At 28.9% G+C, this 19,866-nt stretch overlaps 1 protein-coding gene across 1 annotated transcript in view; it reads right to left on the reverse strand.

The window, feature by feature from the left end:
* Positions 1-15,158: 15,158 nt before the first annotated feature.
* LOC119675679 (neuronal PAS domain-containing protein 4) overlaps positions 15,159-19,866 on the reverse strand; it is a 40,373-nt gene continuing 35,665 nt past the window's right edge. The window contains exons 5-9 of the mRNA XM_038086886.1: positions 19,186-19,370; positions 18,976-19,082; positions 18,682-18,835; positions 16,925-18,249; positions 15,159-15,422 (exon numbers count right to left, since the gene is read on the reverse strand). Coding sequence (XP_037942814.1) covers positions 15,406-15,422; positions 16,925-18,249; positions 18,682-18,835; positions 18,976-19,082; positions 19,186-19,370 — 1,788 coding nt within the window. The 3' untranslated portion in view covers positions 15,159-15,405. The remainder of the gene's footprint in view (positions 15,423-16,924; positions 18,250-18,681; positions 18,836-18,975; positions 19,083-19,185; positions 19,371-19,866) is intronic.

Raw genomic sequence — 19,866 nt, forward strand, 5'->3', positions numbered from 1 at the left:
TAATGACTTTCAAAGCTCAACTATAATATATCTTGTCTCCTAAGTATAAATAGATGGAAAATATGAGAAAACGAAAAGCATTTTTACCAAAACAATTTTGTTTTAAATTATTTATATTTCAAATTACTGGAGCAATAGTAAAAAAAATATATGTACGAGTATAATGTTTTGAAGGCGTATTTAGCAAATATTTGCATTCATTTATTAAATTACTTAATTCCCTCCCCCCACTAATAATTTTTGTGTAGACGTAATGCCATAGTTGAGTTACATTTATGAGAAACAGCAATTTTTCTATTTTGAATTACTTTTTCGTATAATTTACTAAAAGATATATTTCTCCTTTGCAATTGAGAAAGTTCAAAGTGCTTTAAAATATACTGCAGGTACATGTATGTAAGTAACGTTAAAATCTCTTGAATTGAACCTGTGGAAAGATCGCTTCATGTCTGCATCTGTTAAAACTAGCCAAAAACACTAGCGCCTGGTTTGCCATTAAAAATTGCTAAAAACTCCGTAAAATCATCTTCTTTGTCTGTCTGTCCACAACTTCAGTATGTCTTTCTCCTTAGTGTAATTTAAAGTAAATCGGTGCGCGGGAATGTATGTATAGTAGAGTTGTTTAAAAAATGTACTCCGTTGCCATGGTTAAATGTATAGCTATGATGGCTATGAGAAGTTGCGCTTTCACATGCGTAGCAGGATAATGCACATCTTTTTTGCTGCATCATAGTATTTAGTAGTACAACCAATACCACTGGCACTAGTCTGTAGTATTTTTTCTGTTTGTTTTGTAGCTATGCAGTGCAGTATGGTGCACTGCCTGCCTCTTGCCAACTGATTCTCGTAATAATCAATTATTTCTGTGTAATTTATGGTAATGTTCAACCATGATGGATTGACTGCTCTAATGTCGCTCTAAATCTTTTAAAGTACGTTGTGGTGGTTGTATATGTAGTACAGGCGCATGCCCATTAGTTCTTATTTCTGTTTATTTTTTGCTACGGTTATACAATCCTAGAAGGTTATATTAAAGAATGTAATATTTTGTAAAAATAATTAATAAAATGTGTGATATATGTGAAATTTCAAAATTATTTAAATTAATTCTATATAATTTATAATATATAGTAATATGGTAATATAATGTTCATAAAAGAAATATTATTAATATATAGATTATAAATGTATTGTGTTAATAGCTACGATTCATTATTACATTACGCGAAATTCTTAGCCAGTAGTAGTGCTGTTTCTATTATTTAGATTACTACATTTTGGAACAATTTTGAAAATATAAATATCTGAATTTGCACCGAATAATTCTAATCACATACAGAGATATGCGAATTGTTTAAACAGTTCGAATTCTGCGAATATCTCAAATTCTGTGTGCAGAATTCATATTATTCGAATTAAGTGATATTTGATAACTGATATATGATATAATTGAACTATACGGCAATTATGAATATTTAAATTTGCATTAAATAGTTGTATTTATTGGATATATGATATGCATAATACTGGATCCACACTGGAGTTTCAATTTTAATTTTTAACTGTCAAAAATTTTCATTTTGCATTGAAAGCAACAACTATTAACAACTAAACTTACAAACAAAGCTCTCGCGTGAATCCAGTATTATATATTGTCAATTGTTTGAATAGTTAAGACTTTTTTATAATTTTGATTCTGTACGTTATGTTTTTTGTTGGAATTGTTCCAAATGGTAGTAATTTATAATTTTTATACCCCTTTTAGTTTAAACTACTTATATTTGTTCATATTCAATTATTCAAAAATATAAGATTATTTAAATATGTATAGCACCAACTGCTATTAACAATAACAATTTAAGTGTTGTGCGAGGTTCTCACGTTTAACAGACCGACTGTAGTTCGGCATATTAATTCAAGCTATGGCTTTATCGCATTTCACAGTTGTTCATTCCAAAAACTGTTGATTCCTTGCTCCATAGTGTTTATGGAGCATATGTTTCGTTGCTTTCATTGCAGCTTAAGTTACATGTGCATCATATGATTTAAGTGGAGAAGGAGTTTTGTTCTCGTATATTAAATATGTAGATAGCAAAAAAATAATTGTAAAAAATTTTATGCGCTGCAAATTTCATTGCACAATTGATGTATGATTTCTCTGAAGTATTTCAGTGTATTTCGGTTGAATTACAAACTTACTTTTTTCTTAAGATGCACTTGATTCTACATTGTAAATAATTTGAACGTGAAGATAATATTTTAACTGCATTTAATTTTGTAGTAGAAAATATTGTATGAAGTATATAAATAACATATTCGATAATGGGCTTGCTACATTATTTTCAAACCTAAAACCAACAAAACCTTAAATTATACCAAATTGTAGGACCACGTAAATGTATAAAATATATTCCTATGTTAAATTTTTAAAAGTTTAAAAACCCAAAAAAAAAAAAAGAAATTAATTGATGTATCGAATGGTCTTTTAAACATATGGGCGATAAAGTTCAAGAAAAATGTTAAAGAAATCATATTAAAATCAAAATTGTTCGTACTTTTCTTTTTTTTATTTAAAATTATTTTTCTTAACAACATTTATGATTTATATTAGTTCTGGACATGGCAAGCTAAGAAAACATAATGTTGATTTTAGCATTGCATTTCCTGTTAAATTTATAATAACCAATTGGCCCCTAATTTAACCGTACTTAAGTCTGCTCTTTGTTTTCTGTATCTGTTGAGGATGAATTAAAATTCATGACTCTATTTTTATTGAGGGGACACATTCCCTTGATTTAGTTTAAGACAAATCTGTGATGTCTTAGTTAGTTGTCTGTTCTAGTAGTATCTAATAGTTATGTCCATGTTTTGGAGAATGTACTGACGATCAATAGTTATTCACTTCAAGTTTGCGACTGGCTTTAAATTTTAAAAGTGAGTAATCTGCAATTAATTATTAAACAAAAATTTCCAATGCTCTCAGTGTCAAATACTGTATTTGGCCACTCAATCTTGAAGGTGATCTATTCTAAACAGTTACAGATTTGCTAAAGGATAATAGAGTACTAGTTATTAGAAAAGTATAATCCATCAGTATAAACTTTATAGAAGACTTTATCTTAAAATACTGATAACAATTAACTAAAAATATTTTTTGTTTGTAAATAGCAAAAAAAAAAAAACGCAAAAGTTAAGAGTTTCTTAGCTGTAAAAAGCACCATTTTTTAATGAATGTTCTAAATTTTAAGCTTGAAAGTTTTTTAGTAATATGCTAAGCAATAGTGTTGAAAAGTGTATTAAAAAGGTGAAAATAAATTTCAAAGCATTAAAATAAATCAAGCCTTTTCGATATTTTGACATTATTATGAAGAAAATGTTTTTACTTTCGTAAGTTGAAAAGTAGTTTCATATTATAATATAAAATTATAAGGAATGGGATCCATTTTTTGATGTTTTAATATATACAGCCATAGTCAAAAGTATTTACACAACGAAAGTTTTTGTACATGTTTTATAAAAACATGTTCTTATTGTTGTTGTTGGACGTAAGTTGCAAAAAATTTTTTTGTTGTTACTTAATTTTATTTATGCAGAACCAAATAAAAAAAAATTGGTAAGATAACTGTTCATTTGACAACAATATAAGCAACTGCGCTGATGCTTATTAGTTGCCAAAGTATTTACATACATTTTTTTTGCGTCAAAAGTATTTACACAAAACATTAATTAGCATTTATTATAGGATTTTCTTAAAGTAAGTGCAGTTGTTGGCTTTTGTCAAAAGTTACGCAAATTTAGAGATTTCAAAATTTCAGAAATTATTTAGGAAAATGATAAAAACCAAGGACTTATCAGTTGAAATTTGATCTGAGGTTGGTACCTAATATAAGAGTGGGATTTCTGCGACGAACTTAGTAAAGTTGTGCAAAATATTACATAAAACGGTGTAAAATCTAGTTAAAAATAGGAACATAAGTGAAAATTTAAAAAATTTGGAAAGGACTGGGCGGAAACCTCCCATGAATCAAAGAGAATGCAGAAGATTATTACGAGTAGTCGTAGAAAATTTTACAATAAGCCCGGTCAAAGTAGCAGCATCGTCGGAAAAGTTGATTGGCAAGATTATTAGTGATGCTACACTACATCACAGGTTGAAAAATATTAATATCAATACCTACGTGGTGCACAAAAGAGTCAATATTACTCTAACGACCTTATCAAATATTCTCTCATTTGCTTTGAAGTATTTTAAGTAACCTATACAGTTTTTTTACAATGCGTTATGGACAGATGAGTTTGAATTTCAATTCTAGGGTTCGTTTGGTAAGCACTCCATGCACTTAAGACAACGCCAAAAGAATATAGCAGTGTAGCCACTTAATAGAATTGAAGGTGGCACGGGTTTGTTCTGGGGATGTCTATTATGCTTTGCATTTGGAGATTTGGTACCAAAAAATGGCACCTTAAATGAGTCCGGTTATATTGGTATTTTAAATAACCATGTCTTAACGTCAAAAAATAGACATTTTCCAATCAATAACTGGGTTCTACAACATGACAATGCACCATGTCATCAAGGATGTAGACTTAATCCAATTTTAAAAGAGTTAAATCATGCTGTTTTTTTATAGCCTGCACAGAGCCCTGGTCTTAATGTCATTGAGTATGGTTGAGACTTCAGAAAACAACAAAATACTACAGATAAAAATCCAAAATGTAGTGATAGCATAATTGAAATAGGGAATATTCGGTTCAAATTGATTCGCAACTTGATTGGATCAATTCCAGCTAGGTTGCGGGCAGTTATTGATGCCAAAGGTGGTGTAACCAAATATTAATTATATTAATTAAATAAATATAAAAATATTTTTAAAAAATTCATCAATTAAGGAGAAGAAAATGAAATTAACATTTTGTGTAAATACTTTTGACGCGAAAAAAATGTGTGTAAATACTTTTGACAACTAATAAGCATCAGCGCAGTTGCTTATATTTTGTCAAATGAACAGTTATCTTTCCAATTTTTTATTTGGTTCTGCATAAATAAAACTAAGTAACAACAAAAAAATTTTTTGCAACTTAAGTCCAACAACAACAATAAAAACATGTTTTTATGCAACATGTGCAAAAATTTTCGTTGTGTAAATACTTTTGACTATGGCTGTATATCAATATTACTATATTTTATTACTTTTGATGATCATCAAATTTTGACAGAAAATTAATGATGAATCTACCTTAATATGTTATCGATGCACGTGATTGTTAATAGATGACTTCAGTTTAAAGATCTATTTTTATAATGTCCTATTTAGCTTGGAAGGTACATAATACATCTATAGATATCTCAATTATATTGTACAAGTATTTACTCGCAAATATTTTATAATATAATATGGATAATTTAAAAAAAAAGTTTTTTCTTCTGATACACATTTGAATGTTTCACATGTATTACATCTTTATTTACGCTTAAATCCTGCGGTTGTTATATATGAGTATTATATAACAAAATTGGTGTCTGATAAACTCAAATACTTTCCAAACAAAATTCTGATTTGAACCGTTTTGTTTGCATAATTTAGAAGTAGTTCCAAGATCACTACTTTTTATATCTAAATCTGAACTGATCTGAATGTCACATATGAAAGATAAAGATAGATGAAATATAAATTTAGGTGGTTCAATTATTGCTTTTTAAGCCACTTCAGAAAATAAGGTGATTTTTTTATTAAGTCACCCAACTCTTTATGGCTACTCTGAGATCTTTCTATATAATATATTTATTAATTCGGAAATATATATTATTTTTAAAAATTTGTATACATGTATGTAAAGATAATGTGCTGATACTTAGAACTAAAAAGTTCTCTATTTTCTTTCTACTGAAAAATATTACATGATTTAACTTCGTGCAGCCAAAATGGTTGTAATAATAATACAACAACAACGAATCATAACTTACTGTGTACGCGATTGTATCTCTTATATTGCCAACTTCAAAGAAACTTAAGATAAAACAACAATAAGTTTAGCCACTGAAGTTGCAGTAAAAAAAGAGGAGAAATTGTGAAGGCGGCAGCAGTGACGATCATTGTACAATTTGGTATCTGTGGTAAATCTAATCTCTTTAACTGCTTGTGAGAATGTGATGGGATACGACGTAAGTTGCGCCAGCTCCTATCTACTAAATCTATGTATCCATTACTGTGCTGCTAAACACAAAATGCTTACCAAAGTTGCACTTTTTTGCGCTTTAAATTGTTTATAACAACAATAATAACACTAACAACATTAGTAGAAACATCAGCAACAGTAACACTAACTGCAACACCAACAACAACAGCAGAAGCAACAACAAAGCATCCAATACCAGCTCTACATCAAAACGGCAACAGAACATAAAGAATATCAACAACCAAAATGTTTATACGCTTTGTAATTAGAAACGCATCCTCGAGCTGTTTTATTTGCGTTGAAATTCAAGATCTTGCTTTAATGGGCGGCACAATGTATCTTTTTGTAAATCTTGTATCTACAAGATATTCAATTGCTATGTTAGTTCTGCAGTTAATGCGTAGTAAAATTGTAAAATCACTTTGAAAATTGATTCGTTGAAGAGCGTAGTTGATTTGGTATTATTTTTATTTAAACGTTTTTACATGCAGTTTTGACGTTATTTATTATTCTGATATTCCTTTTATTATTATTAATATATATACATATTTTTTTCTGTGTAATTTTTATGTTATGCTAAAAAACTCTTTGTTGAGTTGGTTTCAAGAATATTCAAATTTGTTTTGCAGTATCTTGACCCTGTACTAATTTGAGTTGCATTTGCGCTTGCCTTTAAAATGCATTATTATCCCTTAGCTAGCAGCTGTCGATTGTCAGTAGAAAAAACGCCCAGAAGCTTTTTGGTGGCAACACGTTTGACCCATTGAATGACCCCCTGTAATTGAATTATGACGAACAAATTTTATATGTATTTAATATTAATTTCCCTTAATTGTGATTAAAAGTGTACTTTTTCCATTTTCCAATTAATCAATCAATGTTTAAATAACAATTTTTGTACGATAAGCATTCACTGATTAAGATAAGATGTTTTTTGCATTCTGTCTGTTATAAAAATTTTTTGCGTCAATAATATCTAAATAGTTACTGGAATACTTCAATAAAATATAATTTGTTTAAATGTACATAATATATTATAGTTTTTATTAGGACCAATTAGTTCGCTCAAAAATTATTATATAAAATTTTTGGTCAAAAAAGAAGAACAAAATGTTCTGAAAAATTCTGTCGAACTAAAATTAACTGTTTTTCAGTTTCCATCTTCTGCAAAAAATATTTTGGGACACTAATATCTAATTGTACGATGGAAAAAATCGAAGACATAGAGATCACTTGACATGATTTGACGTCTCTTACACGACAAGTTCTGCCTGACTATTTTGCGACGATAACACTCAATGATAGCATGGATAAGATTAGCATATTCAAGAAACTAACAGATGTAATATAGAGATAAAAATCTTGTTATAGGATTGCTGATAATTTAATGCTGATTATAAAGGTTCAATTTTAAATCTAACTTATCTATGGTTCTAGATTGAGTATTGACATTCATTTCATTGATATTTCATTGATCTCATTTATGATATTCATTTCAACAGCTGTATGGAAAATAAAAATAATGCTTGAGGGTCATTTTACACCGTATGTGTATCATCGATTAAATATGCTATCAAGATCAAATTAGTCAGAAGTAAGGTCGATCTTAAAACCTTTTATTAAGGAATAGAAATTACTAAAATCTGTTGGAGAGTTATACAGTGACTTACTAGGTTTGCAGTGTTTGCTTATAATCAACTAATATTTTCATTCTGTCAGTTGCTGGTTCTAATTTAATTTAATTTTTATTTTATTTAAATTAAAATTAATTTTTTTTTAAATTAAAATTTAATTAAAGTCAAAAAAAAAATTTGGGTTTATTTTATACAAAACAATTTTGTGTTTGAAGAACATTAGAAATGTAAACGTTTCTTCTACAGTTTCTTCTAAAAGACCCCAGTTTTTTAAAAATATGCTGAATATATTAGATTTTATGGTGATTCTACATTACAAATTGTTAACTATATACGGGTTGATAAATTCAACAAATAGTCAGCTAAAATCGAATAAGATGTTGTTTAAAATTATCTTCATATTTGTGTATCAGTAACGCATTTTAGAAACTTAGTAAGTTAATAAAGAAATTAATTTAGTTTAATTGTAGCGTTTGCGTAAGAAAATCTATCGCAGATATGCAGGTTAGTGGGTATTATAGTATGTGATGTATTATAGTATGTGATGTGTGTATTATAATATCACATACTATAATACCCACTAACCTGCATATTTATCATCATAAAGCGTTATATTAGATAACGACAATTGTAGTTGTAATTCAAATTATAAACAAGTATATATCATTAATAAATCACCCTATTTATCATGTCTGGATCTAAGTGAAACCAAAATTATAATTTTCGTTTCCATTTTTAAATCGAGAAATGCTTGCAAATATCATTTTAAAGACTAAAAGACCATTATCATATATGTGTTTTATTAAATTAAGTCTACTACAATAAATAATTAATTATTTGAATTAATAAAAATAGTTCGTTTTATTTCATTTTCTTTTGTGACAGAATGTAAATATAATAAAGCTAGAGTGATGCGTGAATTGTATAAAATCCGTAAAATAAATTATAAAATCCGCAATTTTTTGCTCCCACGAATCTATTTTTCTATAATTTTACAGTGGTACGAAATTTTCAATTTACTTTCTTCTTCAATCTATGTACCTATTAAACACTTTTAAAAAGTTTAATTGTCAATGCCTCATTAAACGATTATTTGAAATGTTAACTATTTCTTTAATATTTGTAATATCACAAGTATATTCAATGTCTTTAAATTCCAAGTACTGTTTTGTATTTTACTAAGAAATTAAACAAATACAAATAGAAAATCACCGTATTCTGACAACCACAAGTAGAAAATAATTTTACATATCTGAGATATTTCTACAGCGTTTATCGATAAAGTGAGGTAGATAACACACAAGTGAGAATTCTATATCTGTGCCTATGGAATAAAATGAATTCCAAAAAACTACTTAAATGTATAGAACATTTGTACATTGCATTTAAAATTGCTATTACAAGAAAAACAAATACTCCGGGCTGCAGGAAAGAACCCCATTTGAATCTTACTCAATACCAATTCACAATAGTCATGGATTGCAGTCGCATAGATTTGCACTTGCGAAAACAAAAACAAAAGTAAGGAAATGTCGTGACCTCAATGTGAATGCGTTTTCAAAAGTACATTAAATGCTGCTAAATCGTCGCTAAAATGGTTTCATTTGTTTTATTTTCTTTGACTTGAGGATTCTACAGTTTTCTGTATATTATTTAGCAATTTCAAAAGCAACTGTGAGTAGAATTTTACATGTTGTTTTAGTAAAATGTAAAAATGTACTAAAAAAATTTCAATAAAAAATTTTAAGATATTTTTTTTTCTGAAAACTATAAACAACATATAAATATAACAACATACCCCTAAACCCCGTTATTAGCCACGTATTCCAAGTTGCAGTGTCCAGTTCAATGAAAAAAGTAATTGTTTTTTAAATTAAAAAAAATGCAAATAATGAAAAAAGCACAACAATAAAAGATGAAAAAACACCTTTTCAAAACAGAAAAAATGCCAAAAATTGCAAAATTCAAACCCTTTTTTGCCACCACAGAAAACACCAAACTACACCGTTTGAGTTTATATATTTCTTTTATTAAAGACTTTTAAGCCTTTTTGGCACATTTGCATACAATGAGGTGCACAGCATGTTATCTTATTGTGACCTACACCAATATTTCTGGGAATGCTGCCGTCGTCGTTGTGGATGTCGTTGTCACTGGTGCTATTGCTGTTTGCTGGCACTGAAACATTGAGCTGCTGCATTTACTGCACTTAATACTCCATGGCAAATATCCTGGCCCAGCTGCTAGCTGCTAACTGCTAACTGCTGCTTGTGCTCTTGGTAAATCTCTGGTCCATTTGTCCGCTTCTCGGTTCATTTGATTGTTTATTTGTTTGTTTTGTATTTTTGTCTCTAAATATTTACTTGTGTCTTTTTGTTTTTTGTTGCATCTTTCTTTTTATTGTTAATGCAACTTTTTATTATATCTTACATTCAAGATTTTTGTGAAAGGGCTTCTTGAAGCTGTGATCTTGGGATCATCATCATCTTGAGATTCGAGTGTCTGGCGTCTGCGTCATGTAGGAGCCAAGTGTGTATATGAATTGGTTGAAATTGTACATTGGTAAGTATTTGAAATTTTTTTGATTTTGTTTTTTTTAGTTTTTATATTATTATTGTTATTATTCTTTTTATTTCATCACAAGTTTACAAAACAAAAAAACTATTAAAAAGCGAGTACTAAATACATTCTTATTGCAAATATAATTTCTTGCGGTTTCATGCAATTTAAAGTAGTTCACTATTATATTAAAGTTTTTAGATATTAATTCTTAACAATAATAATTTTATTTATAATAAATAGCTTATAATTGATATTATTGACAAGAAAAAAGCATTAAGAATCTCTTCCTGATTTAATTTAAAAGTTTGTATGTTATTCTTAGTTTTCTTCTTTATTCGAAGTAAACCTTTTTACACTGTGTAAAGAGAAAACGACTTATAAAATGTTATATAATATAGTAGGACTTATATTAAAAATAAATTATTACACTTTCATTTTAAATAAAAAGATTTAATTTTATTCATATCACTTAAACAATCTTATTTTTCATTATTATATTTTTTAAATTTCTGTTATAAATAGTTCGCTAATTTGCTTTTATATAAGGTTTTTCTGTTTAGATATTGAGTGGTACTACTTCAGAGTCTAGTAGGGAAGCACCTATCAGTACTTCTTAGCTCTGCTACTGAACTCATGAACTCTTTTATTCACGCAGTACACATCAAACTAGTAACAAGTAAGATGATAACATGATATAGAAATAATAACAATAGTTATATTTACTTTAAGTCTAGATCATGTAAAATTCAGTTTATATCTGCTATTCAACAATTTTTTGTTGTTTGATATCATGTTATATATATACAAAACATCATTTGTTGGAGTTGTACCAGTTTTAATAACATTCTTTTATGATTATAGTTCTATAAGAGTTTATTCTTCGGATATCGTGGGCTATGCATATCATAAATAAAGTGCACCAAAGAGTTACACCAAATACTTGAACTTTAATTTCTTAATTCGTATATATATATATATATATCTTTTTCGAAAATCTTATTTTCTTATCTAGATATAGATATTCACAATTTCTTATGTTGTTTTTTGTACATAACTATAATTAAAGATATTTTTGTGCAATATTATTCATATTTACGTTAATTGTAGTTACACTATTATACATCCTACAAAGTCTTATTTTCCCAGCACAATAAAATTGTCCATTCTTAGAATTTTATTACAAAGCAACCTTACAACAGTTGTCATACAATCGCTATCTTATCTAAAATTCTTTTATTCTTATAACAGCAACTGGACTACCATTATTAAAACAAAAATAACTCCTAACAATTAGAATTGCAAAATGGGTTCGGTTGTGTTTGCTTTAGAGGCTATATCTTATCCGCGTAAAGAAAAAACACCCTACTTAAGATACTTACTTAGCTTAAGATAAATTTATTTTTAAAGAGTGTTTTTTTGTTTTTAGCTAGCTTGTTTGGCTTGTTTGCAGTTTATGTGACCTGTGGAAATTATTAAAAAATTATTACAAACACTTATTGAAAGAGAAAAGACACTAAAACAACATAACCAACAACAAATTACGGCGTTAGTACTCGTAGATACTTCAACAAAAAACAGCAATAAAAACTGCATTTGTTATATGCTACGTAATATTATGGGTGCATAAAATGGCTACAGGAAAAAATGCCATAAAAATATTGTATAAAAGTTATGTTTGAATGCTTAACTAACATTCCTCGACAGCTAGAAAATTGTAGGTGTACACCCTACATATTCAATAGAAATATGAACATTTAAATATGCAATATTTATTATTTTCCGATCAATTGTTTAGAGTATTGATCGGAGTATTTGTGTTTGCACTTTGTGTATTGATTACAAAAAGGTAATTTTGGTCAGCAAATGAGTGTGTTAAGGATGTAACTGTTAGTCCTTAAGTAAGTGCTTTAAAATAATCTTCTTTTGTTTAATAAATTATTTTAGTGAATTGCAATAAATTGTCGGATTCCTTTTATAATTGATTTCGTGCTTTTTAAACATATATTATTATGTGATTATTTTATTACAGATCCGTATTTTTATTTTTTAACCAATGTATTTTTGTCCCAACAAATTTGACGTTCCATACCTGCTAAATTCGCGTTCAAATGTTATGTTCTCAGTTATAGGGGTGCACCTTGGTGTGGAAAATTTTTCCGCGAGTTAAGCAGTATTTGGTCTTAAGTATTTTGTGTTATCGAGCAGAATTTGTGTTATCGCATTTAATTCTTAGCTCTAATTTAATTGGCTTTAGCTCATATATCGACATATTTTCATATTTTCGCTGGAGCCATCAAAGGCGTTAACATTATCATAGACACTGATTTATAAAAGTCTCTATTTTTGTTTGGATTTCTATTTCAAGTTTCAATACTATACCATACATACAATACAAGTGTCTTTTACTTGTGTTGAAGAAATCTAGTTTAGTAGTGCTAGATATATGATTGAAGTTCCATATTGTTTTAAGTGCAATTAAATTACCTCTAGTCTTACTGATTCTAGAAATAACATCTTCAACTGATCGACTGGTGTTTTATTATCTTATTATTTTATAGGCTGACTTCTAACGAATTTAAGTAAAGTATGTTATATTGCTATGGAGTTCAACGCAACTATGGTATAATGGTTTCCATAGGATGCTCGCTGGGATGTTGATTTGAATTTCATGCAATTTTAGTTTCTTTGAAACTGGTTTACTAGCGAAATAATACAAATTAACTCAAATCAACTTCCTTTACATTAACTGTATCTTTTTGTATCTTTCTGTATCTTTGCTACAACATTTACATATATGCTTAATGTAGAGTGCTGATCTATACTTTGTTGGTGCTCTTCTTGAATATTTATTATTGTGTTTACACAAAACTAAATGGTAAGATATATTTTAATTTTGCTTCCTAGGGATGTGTACAGCAGGATGGGAGTGCGTAGGATACGCATTTGTACATATGATTGACTTTTATTGCTTTTGACCCATGGCGTTTCGTACTTTGTTTACAAGTCTTCAGCTTTATAGTTTTATTATTTAGTAATTAGAAATAAAATTTTTTATTCTTTTATGTGTCGAGAGTGACAGCGTAATTCTTTGAGCAAAAAGTTATGTATTTTTATTTTATTGTTTTTAACTTTGGTATTATTTAAATAATAAAATTGTGAAGTCTTACACCTAGAGATAGTAGTATAAAATGATCCAGTAAAATATATACTTCTTATAAGATATTTTGCTTCCATTCTAAACTGCATTTTTAAGTAGAAACAGATATGGGTTAAAACGTTTTTTTGCAACGTTTCTACTATATACACGGTTAATGGGCTCAATAATCGAATGTTTATATACTTTATATATTTTTTCAACTTTCAACAAGAAAGAAATGTCAGATAAAAAGACTGCTATGTCAAAAGAGCAGCAGTTAAGTAATTAAGAATGTATGTTTAAGGATAAGCTCTCTGACATTTATTCTTTAACTATTAAATATTTAAATTTTTTGATTTTCTGAAAAAACCTATTGAATGAAAATAGGTACATTATGGTCTCATATTATTGTAACCATAACGATTTTACTCTCTCATCCGGCGCACAATTTTACTATACTCGAAAGCACAAAACTTGCTAAACTGACCTATATTTATTTTTTAACTATTTAATAGCTGTTTGTTCTATTGCCATTGTTCAAACAAACGTACAAGGGTAAGGTAAAGCAAGGGCAAGATAACTCACTTTTGTAATTTTTAATGTTTTAGGAAACTTGTAATTCTTTAACTATTCATCAAGTCTTCTTAAGTTTGGTTATCTTTTCATGGAGTTATTAAGAGTGTTTTTCCTTAACTTTGGTCAGATTCTTCACCAAATAAGTCATATAACATGTATTCTCTATGTTACACATATTTTCTTTATCATTATTTTCTTTCGAAGAAAGTATTTTGTCTCTTTGTATGATTGCTAACCAATAGTTAATCGCCAACAATTCCACCAGACGAATAGTGTTTCTACAGGATATCTGAATATGATCGCCAAATTTATTATTGAAGAGGGATCATGTGGCGTACATATGTGAACATATCTTTAATCCACTATACCTTGAAGTGTTTTTTTTTTAGAAACGATCGGACTTAGAATTCATTCATGAAATCACTTAATTTTAAAATTAATTTAATTTATAAATCACTAAAAAATTAAAGATTAAAAATAAAATTTTTTGATTGGTTTGAAACATATCATTAATATTTTAAATTTCACTTACACCTTTGCTAATTATTAACTTATAAACCTTTGTAATATATGTATATGTACATATACACATATATGTGTTTGCATACTCTATTATTATTATTATCTAATATTATAGAACTTGATTAAAAAAAAACAAATATTTTAATATATAATTTGTTTATTTTAATTTGTATTTGATATATTCTGCGTAAAATTTTACATACAGTACTTTAATTTTAATTTACATATATACAGTTTCATTTACAATAAATAAATCAATTACCTGCTATATAAAATAAATATATTTTAAATTAATATTTACCTCCTTATACATAAATCTATTTTAACATATTACATTACATACAATACATATATATAAATTTGTAAAAAAAATACTTCAACATTGTATAAATATTTTTCTTTAGCTTATCAGAAAATTAATTTTCTTTAATTATAAAATTGCACTAATATTCGTTAAAAACTAATTTACGTGCTTAGATAAAAAATAATAAATATTTTTATGGCTTTCATAAAATATTTTATAACTATTTTGATAAAAATTGCTTCAAGAAATTCCATAAGTTTCCATTTGTTTATAATAATAATAAAAATTATTTATGTATTCTTTAAGATTTTAATTAATACACAACGAAAAATTATTAATGCTAAATAGTTAACATAGTTCGGGGTCTGGGAGCGTGATAGGCGCGTGATCTCTAGCTCTATTTTTGCAATGGTCTATCATGACTACGTAAAAATTCTTCCAAAGTTGGTGAGATGGTTTGATATAAACAAACTTGTTGTCGTCCAATGACCTTGCTAACGCCGTGGGGAGTCTGTAATTTTAGGTGTGAATTAATTAGGTGAGAATTTGAAATAAAGAAAGAACTAATAAAAGAAAGAAGGAAGAAACCGTGCCTTAAAATATTAGAATTAGAATACTGTTATTGCTTTCTCTTTTTTAATTTGTTGTTATTACATTTAATTTTCTTCAGTATATGAAATTAATAATCGATAAATGAACACTTAGAAATGCTTCACCAAACAGTAGTCGAGATAAAAGATATTAGAAGGAGAGATATTTGTACATATGAAAACAAATTGGAAAAAGTTTCAACTAGGACGTTGATGAAAAGGCTATTGTTGGCCATAGAGATACAAAAACAACAATACACAGAATAATAATATCACAGAATAACAATAAACCGAATAACGAATACAATAACTTGGGATTAATGTCGGTATAAGAACTATCAATACTCTGGGCAAGGATACTGTCACTTAGGATGAAATTAAATTTAAATTATTTCTGAAACAATAGAGATTCCGGTTGCAGAGGGCGAGTTGCTAGATAAGGATCAATTTTGTATCGACTTGTAAAGTTACGAAAGCGAAAGAGTTACCAATTTAATGTATAAATGCATTATGCAAAAAGTATTAAGTGAAAGATATGCTATTCTAAACACTATTACTAAATAAAAAATGTATCACTGGTGAATTAGTTTTATTTAACTTATAGGACCATAGAAATGTCAGTGAACACAATTATATATGAGTGAAAAGAACCTTGTCGAAAGGAAATAAGATAAAATATGATGCTGTGGAGATAAATAATGACTTCATACTTTTAAAAATATATTTAAATTTATTGCATATTGTACACAGAAAACGTATTTAAACACGAGACTAGAAAAAGGTGAAAAGCTGTGAGGGGAATTTTGCAATGTCATTTTCTCTTGTTTCTCTCTTGACTCTTTTTTATCTCTATCTTGTCTCACTCGTTTCTCTCTCTCTTTTTCCCTTTCTTTGTTTTTTTCTAATTTTCTTCTTATTTTTTTTTTTATCCTTTTGATTCTCTCATGTACCTGCCTTATCTTTCTGTTGTTTTTTTTATACCTCTTTTGTTACTATCTTGTACTTCTCTTGTTGTTTTCCCTTTCTTGTCTTCTCTTTCTTTCTCGTGTTTTCCTCTTCTCATTCTCTTCCCACCCCTTCGCACCCTTTTCTCATCATCTTGTTATTATTTTTGTCTCGATAACTACGTTATACAGTAAAGAGAACACAAACTTCTAGAAGTTAAAAAAAAAGAAGAAAAATATAATATAATACTGAGGTTAGTTTTGTAAACATTTATAGAAAACCTATGTATCAACAGCTTTAATGTCTATAAAATAAAAAACCATGTGGATAATTCAATAATAGAAAGAAATAGGGTACAACCAATTTCCCAATTATAATTAATATTACAATGTAGTGTTTAATGTTAAAAAATTCTTCAAATTTTTATTAAATAAATTGAGAATTAGAAAAGAATTTCAGCAAACAATTTTAATTATACCTTTTTTATCTCCTTTATCAACGATCTCTTTTTTTGCGGTAGCAGAACTAGTTCCAGTACTTTCGGTTTCATGATTACTATTCAGGGAATTCGTTAAATTAAGCAGCCGATGACTATGAGAAGCTAAATGCTGCGTTAAGTGGTGGTGTGCATCAGTTGTCGGTAAAGAAGCTGTTGTCCAATGTGTATGCGGTAAACATGGATCAACAATTGGCACCAATTGATCAGTAACCCACTCAAATGAAAATGCTGGACCAATTGTTTGTATGTTGTTACTAGGTGCACTTGTTGGTGTAGGCGGTGTCGTTGTAATGCAAGGACTAAGTTCTTGTTGGGAAGATGAGGAACTATCAAGTGAAAGTTTCTGTGCATTTTCTGACCAAGGTGGACTTGGATTCCATTGGTCTATAAAGTCAGGTGGATCGTTTGGTAGAGATTTATTTAGTAACCTCGGTCTTGTTGGTACTACTGTAGCGAAAACAACAGAGGCATGCGTTTCAGCACCACCCGTATGAATCTGTTGTAAATAAGGTCTCTCTAATTCAGTATTTATTGTTCTTGTAGAATCATCTGGCGAGTCATCAGGTAAATACAAAGGTTCTAGTTTACCTATAGCACGTTTTTTCACAGGCGGTGAACTTATACGTTGATGTGTTTGACCATTTTGACTTTGATTATTGGTCGCAATATGCGGTGCATAAGTAGGCGTTGGTGTGTTATGACTGGAAACCGAACTATTTGTACTACTACAACGCATGTCATTTACACTAAGTGCATTACCAGGCGGTGAATTTATGCTACCACTGCTTACTTGACTATAGTCAACAGGTTCTGGACCAAGTCTATGCTGATATATATATTGACTGCTAGGAGCTTGATGTCCATTTGAGCCATTTGTCAGTCCATTACTTGTAGAATTTATGCCATTGCAGTGCTGTTGCCCCACTAAGTGCGCAGGTGATGCAGTTCCATTACTGCTGCCCGCAATGGCAGATGTATGATATGGTACATATGGTGCCATATGATGGTATTGTTGGTGTGGATGATGATGATGATGAGTGTGATGCATAGCTGGATAGACACCCGCTACACTATTTGGCGTTGCAGTTGCCGGAAGTGGATTAGTTGAGTGATGGTGATGATGATGCGTGTGATGTGCGCTGTGGTGATAATAAACTGCTGCTGCGGCTGCCGCTGCTACAGCTGGTGTTGTAGGAGGTACACGTGTTGTACCTTCATAAGGTAAGCCGAAGTGGATTTTTGATTGCACTGAGTAATAGTGATACAGCCATGAGTTTGCAATCATGACGCTTGCCTCACGTTCACTATAGTATTAAAGTGAGAATAAATACAAAATACAATGAAAAAAAAAAAAATTAATATGTAAAGCAAAACTATAGGAAAATAAATCAAATTGCTTAAGAGAAGAAAATAATAATTAGATTAGTATAACTCACTCTAACATAGAGTTTGTGTGGGTAGTTTAAATTGTGTGTTTGGAAAGTAAGTAAGTGAGAACGTGATTTTTCTATTTTATGTGTATAAAGTGAAATCTTTAATAATTTGCTTTTTGGTGCGAGAATATTGCCGAAGGAAAATATATTTGAAGTAGTTTTTTAAGTTAAAAGGGCGCATTTTTAAAGTGTGGGAAAGATATCACTGTTACAGTCCTGAAGTTAATTGAAGTTATTGAAGTTAATTTAAAATTTTTTTTCTCTTAATTTTTTTAATTTCCTATTCTGTAAAATTGGACTTACTTCAACACTTGGTTTGTGCAAACTATTACTGGTTGTTGATTAGTATCCTGACTATCTCGCACTTGTAGTACAACGTGCACCCAAATAAAATCACCATGACGTCTTTGCATACGCACTAATAAAATGCAAGAACGATCCTGTTCTGATTGGGTTACTAAAAATAAAATTTAAAATAAATATAATTTATTTACACATTTATTCATTTATCCAATAACAAACATATTTAAAAAGTTTTTTTGAAATCTTTTTTGTTAAGGATACATAGGTAGTGTTTTAAAAAATTGTGATACTTACTCAACCTATGTTTACTCTGCGCTTCACGCAAATTATCCGAGTGTATTAGATTGTACCACGACAAACCTTGTATCTCATTTCTGCTGTAATTTAAATGAAATTCACCGCTGAAATCAAACAATTGAAGGAAAAAATTAAATTATATGCACTTTTAGATCGAAATTATATTTTCAATTATATTTATTTAAAAATAAATTTAATTCGACTTACTTTTTGTCAATATGCGCTATTTTCATATCCATTGAATGAATTGTAGTAAAAACGTTTGTTGCGCCCTGAACCACACATTCGCGTGTCTCCGGCATTGCAATGGGCGTGCATGTGGCCAAAAATACGGGCTCATTCCGGCTACAAAGCGGTAAAAATGACAAGTAATGACCCTGAACTAGCACAACCTGAAATAAAAATAACGTAATACAATATTAAAATAAAAATATTAAAAAACTGATATAATAATGGAAAGGAAACTTGAAGAAACACAAAAAAGAACTATTAGTAAGAAAATTTGTTACACATAAAACTGTTAAATGTTTGTTCCAATTGCTAATAAACATATTCATGGGCATAGTCATGTTCGCTACCCACCGCTCAAGTGAACGTGCTGAGTTATGGATTTAGTTCTGCTGCGATAAACCCATGTCATATCAATACGAAAAAAACATCAATGAAATAAAAAAAGGAATATGGATTGTTGTTTTTTGCAAAAAATTTTAATATCAGTTTCAAAAATTTAAAAGTCGTGGAACTGCTTTGAGTGTTTGTTAGTTTATTGTTTTAGTTTTTTGAAACGCATTTTTTCTTCTACATGCGAGTTAACAATTTTTTGTATAGATTATATATATTTCAAAAAATTTACTTAATATCAGGCTTATAATAACAGGTGATCAATTA

Source organism: Teleopsis dalmanni, chromosome 2 (assembly GCF_002237135.1).
Source record: "Teleopsis dalmanni isolate 2A chromosome 2, ASM223713v2, whole genome shotgun sequence".
NCBI classification, from domain to species: domain Eukaryota; kingdom Metazoa; phylum Arthropoda; class Insecta; order Diptera; family Diopsidae; genus Teleopsis; species Teleopsis dalmanni.